The sequence below is a fragment of the Trachurus trachurus genome (genome assembly GCF_905171665.1).
Source record: "Trachurus trachurus genome assembly, chromosome: 9".
Classification (NCBI taxonomy): domain Eukaryota; kingdom Metazoa; phylum Chordata; class Actinopteri; order Carangiformes; family Carangidae; genus Trachurus; species Trachurus trachurus.
Window position 1 is genome coordinate 3,425,576 of NC_139895.1, and position 4,847 is coordinate 3,430,422.

A 4,847-nucleotide genomic window follows, 5' to 3' on the forward strand; every position below is an offset into this window, starting at 1 on the left:
GCTCACGGCTCTGCTCCGCCGTTCTAAAAATAGCTTGCACCGACAATTAAAGGTAACGAACCTACTGCTAAGACTATAGGGATTATGGCAATGGGCCAATTTTCCAAAATGTTGAACTATCTCTTTAAACTTCATCTGGTTGAGACTTTTATTCTCTGGTTTTCAGCTGTTTGTGTGTTTCACGTCGTAACGTCTTATATTTCACCTCTTAATATGCAGTTTTATATCTAGATGTTATTTAATATTCATGTGTGGTGGTCACACAGACTTCAGCCTTCACAACGTCTCTGTGTCTTTAGACAACGACTGGAAATGACCGTTAATTAAATTGATTTATTGGGTCAGTGTTGTTCAGATTTCTTTTTTTTCTCTGTCTTTTCTCTAAAATCACATGTTGTGTTGTTTTTTTTCTTTATTTCACTGTGCGTCAGTGTCTGGTTTGTTTGGTCCAAAGGTTCCTGAAGCTCCTGTGTCAGTTCATCTCTGGCTCTTATTTTTTCTCCAATTTGTTTTTCAGTTTATTAATTTCCCATTATTTCTTTGGGAACTCATCCATTATTTTCATATTCATGTAGCTACTGCAGATTAAGAGCTAAGCAGTGTTTTGCCTCCCTGTCTCCTTAGTTACGACTTTGAGCCTGGATGAAAGGCTCAGAGTGAACCTGACTGAAGGCAAGAAGAACATGAGGCTCGTTTGGAGCGAGGTGTTTGGTGATTGTTGGTCGAGTGGTGTTCAGAGTGAATGGAGACTCAGCTGCTGGTTTCCAGAAGCGTCGGTCTTCTCTCATCACCTCGTCACACTTTCCCTCAGCAGACGACGCGGTCTGGATCTTCTCTGTGAAACATAAAGGAAGTGTGTCAACATTGTAGCTAAAGCACTTTGTGTTGCATTTGTATATGTATGAAAGGTGCTGTATAAATAAATAAAGTTTGAAGTGTGAGGTTTGAAGTTCCTCACCGGGAGCCACAGGATCAGCAGGTTTCTCTGGGACGATGCGTTCAGGAGCAGATTCCTTTGTTGTTTGTCTTTGTCTTTGAACTGAAAGAGTGAATCAGAAAACAATCCTTAAGAATAAACTGCGATTGGATTCACAAGGGAGGAAATTAATCTGCACTGGGGGAGAATCTGTCATTAGTCAACACCCTGACTTTTTTTATTTATTTGCACATATAAAATAGAACAAAACATTTACTTATCTCTTTTACTAGTAAGAAAGATACAAAAAAATAAATGTGCAGGTGAGGTCTGAAACCCGAAAGGCTTATAACATGACCTCACCTCGATCTATCTGAAGCACAGTAAAGAAATAATAATCACATACCTGTGCAAGGTAGAAAAATAACAAAATTTAAAAAAAGAAAAGAAATAAAGATAAGGGAAGATGTTGATAGTAAAAATAATAGTAGTAGTAATGATAACAACACTAAATAAATAAATGACTTTTCATTTATTTATTTAGTGTTGAGGTGAGAAAAGAAAGCGGGACAAAATAAGAAAACTGATACAGATGAATTAAGTTCAGATGAATTAAGTTCAGATGAATTAAGTTCAAGTAAACACTAAAAAGAGAAAAGAAAAAAAAAACATGAAGAAAAGAAAAAGAAACATGAGAAAAGAAAAAAACATGAAGAAAAGAAAGGAGAAAAAAAAAGAAAAAAACTGTCCTCCACCTTTGAATGAAGTTATGTGATTTGAGGCAAAATTACTGTATGTAATAAATAGAAAATGAACTCCACAAGATTCAGATTCAAAGTTGGAGTGATGTGACAGATTTGATGGACCAACTGGATGAAATTAAGAACTGGTCCACACTTGCTGTTGGTCCAGGCCATGGTGTTCAGATGAAGTCTGGGAGACTGATCGTACCTGTTTATGGTTATGCTAAGAAAGATGCTCCCTATGCTCTCGCCCTGTACAGTGATGATTCTGGAAAAACTTGGCAGTTTGGCAAAATGCTTCAAACTAAATCGATTGAATGTGGAATGGCAGAGTTCTTTGATGAAGAAGACAAAAGCTTCATCTACTACAATGCCCGTAGTCATGGAGGTTATAGAGTGGAAGCTGTAAGTGAAATCCATGGGCATGAATTTGTCGAGCTGAGTGGTCCTGAGATGCTTGTTGAAACAGGTGTCAGGGAAGTGTGGTCTCCTTCCCAGCTCAAAATGAAGGTTCAGACACCAACCAGAGTAAAAACAAGTGGCTGCTCTTCACTCACCCAAGTGATAAGTGTAAAATGACTGATTTAGGAGTTTATCTGAACAAGACCCCACAGGATCCAAATGCATGGAGCAGAGCCTGGATCATTAACGGTGGACCCAGTGGTTACTCAGACGTGGCTTACATTGATGATGGCTGGTTTGTGTGTCTAGTGGAGTGTGGGGAGAAGACAGCCGATAGCCTCATTGGTTTACAGCTATAATGACATTGTTCTGGAGATTATTCTAAAGACTGTATACTGGATGGATACACTTGTGGCTGCTGGGGGGCATCAGTTAAAATGCAATGAGTCCAGATGATGTTCCTTTGATTTCTTTATTGTCGATCAACAATGGGTGGGAGTATGATTGATGATTATGTGTGTGGTTCTGTAACAGAATAAGGAAAAAACAATCATCAGAACAGCCCATCATTTTAGCTGTACACCAGTAGTAGTAAATAACCAATGAAATAATAGTGAATCATCCTCTTGATTTACATCAACCAATAATATAGGCTACACTAATAATATAAACATAGGCCTACGTGAGAGACTGCTTATTATTAGCAATTATTAGCTTTAGCGAGCTAATTGGTTAGCAGAATTATCAACACAGGAATAAACCATAATGAACAGCATAATGTGTTTTGACAACCATAAACATTACACTCACTGGTATATGAACGCACACTGCACCCAACTCCCGACCGACACGGCAACAATAAAAAGTCTCTCCCTCTTTTGCTGTGCACGTTTCCACCTGATGCATCAGCTCACTCTGCTACGACTCCTCTGCTATGACTCCTTTCCGACAGCAGGGGGCGCAGCGCTGTCACTCTTCTGAGGCTGTCCTTCAGCACAGACATCATGCAAGGAATTGGACAGTAACCCTCATTACGCTTTTCTCTGTTGTTACACCATATCATACATTTTAGCTTCCACATATGAAGCTTCCTGTAATCTGATGTTTAATACAAGTAATACTACAGCAATGAAATCCTATTTACGCCTGAATACAATATTTGTTGTGGTAGCTAAGCTGTAAATAGTTGTGTCATGTCTTAAAATGATTAACATTACCCTCACAGTATTACATTAACTTTGAGCATGTGCAAATACAGTTAAGTTGATGTTGTCAAGTCTGGATTTCACCTCCAACAACCATGAAGATTATGCCCGAGACTCTACTGACATTTTAAGAAGTTGCTATATACACTAATGTTTGTACTGATGAAATGAAAAGACTAAAATAAATGAAGACTAATACAGTTTTTCTCGATTGCTAAGACACATTTCTCGAAAGCTTCTCTCATTTTCTCTAAACTGTGAACACAAACCCCAATTTTCAAGCTACATTCACAAAACCTCAGACTCTTCTTGCAAAACCAAACTTTCACCTCAAAACAGTTCAATCTGTGCCCAAAACTGAACTTTGTTGTCAAATCGTGCCCCAAGTCAATCAAAATTAAAAACACTACTGAACAGTCACTAAACACTACATAGACAAATAGAAAACACAATGCTCAGCACATGAAGCTGTAGAAATCAATGTTTATCATTCACTGTAGCTAAATGCATGTTGCAAAACAAAAAACCTGTGCATTTACACTGTAGCACTTCTCTCCTTCCCTTTCTTTCACCCTCCTCCTTCCCTCTCCACATCCATTTCATCCCCTTTTCCTTCCTTCTTCTTTTTTCTTCCCAGTTCATCCCTCCCTCCCTCATCCTTTCCTTCACCCTGTCGTCTCTCATCTTCTCCCCTTGCAAAACAAAAAACCTGTGCATTTAGCACTTGTACATAGTACTGTAACTGGAATTACAGTGGCTGCTGTTGTGTTTTTTCTCTGCCTTCTTCAGTCCTGAGTTTGAGGAACCAGAATGGTGTTGCAGAAAAGAGTCTGCATTGATTCAAATATCAAACTTTTGTATTGTTTTTCTACAACACCCATATGGATGGGGTTATTTTACTGGATATGTGCACTGTGCCATACATACACAAGATGGAAAAAGACGGTAGGCTACAGGCAAATGTTGGATTTCTTGGGTGTAGTGTTAGTGTGTGTGAATGCGTAGAGACTTTGTCGGATGAGGAAGTCACAGACAAATGCGTCTGCTTGAGGTTCAAGGAAGACGTTGCCCAGACTGTGTCCAGTTGCCCTCAATCTGTTCTGATAGCATTCACATGAGATCCAAAAAATTAACCTCAGTCATGAACTGTGTCCTATTACTGTAAACCAGTCATGGCCACAGATCTCAACAGTTTTAATTCTTTTTAAGTTTTTCATCTGTTGCATATTGGATTTTGATACTTTCAGATGAACTGAGATGATTTAGTATGAGCAGAGAATGAGCTGTGAATCTGTGTGACAGACAACAACTTCATCAATTTGACTGCAAACACAACACCTGCAAATGCAAAAACACACTGCTAAACTAACAACTTCAGCAATAGATAATGGGTTTTTGTATTTTGAAAAAAAAAATTGTAATTACCATTCAAGATGACTGATTGATTGCATCAAAAAACAAATTTCCCATAATTTGCAAACTTTATTTATGCTTCATATTCATTACACATAATGTATAAAAATAATTTCTGTGCAACAGTCGAAGGAATGGGTGGGTCCCAACTCGAAACAATTTTTTTTC

General features: G+C 38.3%; 1 protein-coding gene and 1 long non-coding RNA gene across 2 annotated transcripts; one reads left to right on the top strand and one right to left on the bottom strand.

Annotated features, from left to right (window-relative positions):
• Positions 1–357: 357 nt before the first annotated feature.
• LOC310991402 lies at positions 358–991 on the bottom strand. Its single transcript, XR_014595626.1, has 2 exons — positions 959–991; positions 358–835 (listed from the first exon to the last, which is right to left on the bottom strand). It is a non-coding gene; the product is annotated as an uncharacterized lncRNA (long non-coding RNA).
• Positions 992–1,776: 785 nt separating this feature from the next.
• Positions 1,777–2,420, top strand: LOC310991818 (sialidase-3-like; the record flags this gene model as incomplete). Its single annotated transcript, XM_083979749.1, has 2 exons — positions 1,777–2,081; positions 2,129–2,420. The coding sequence occupies 2 exons, from the start codon at positions 1,777–1,779 to the stop codon at positions 2,418–2,420; spliced, it is 597 nt and encodes a 198-aa protein (XP_083835875.1).
• Positions 2,421–4,847: the final 2,427 nt, after the last annotated feature.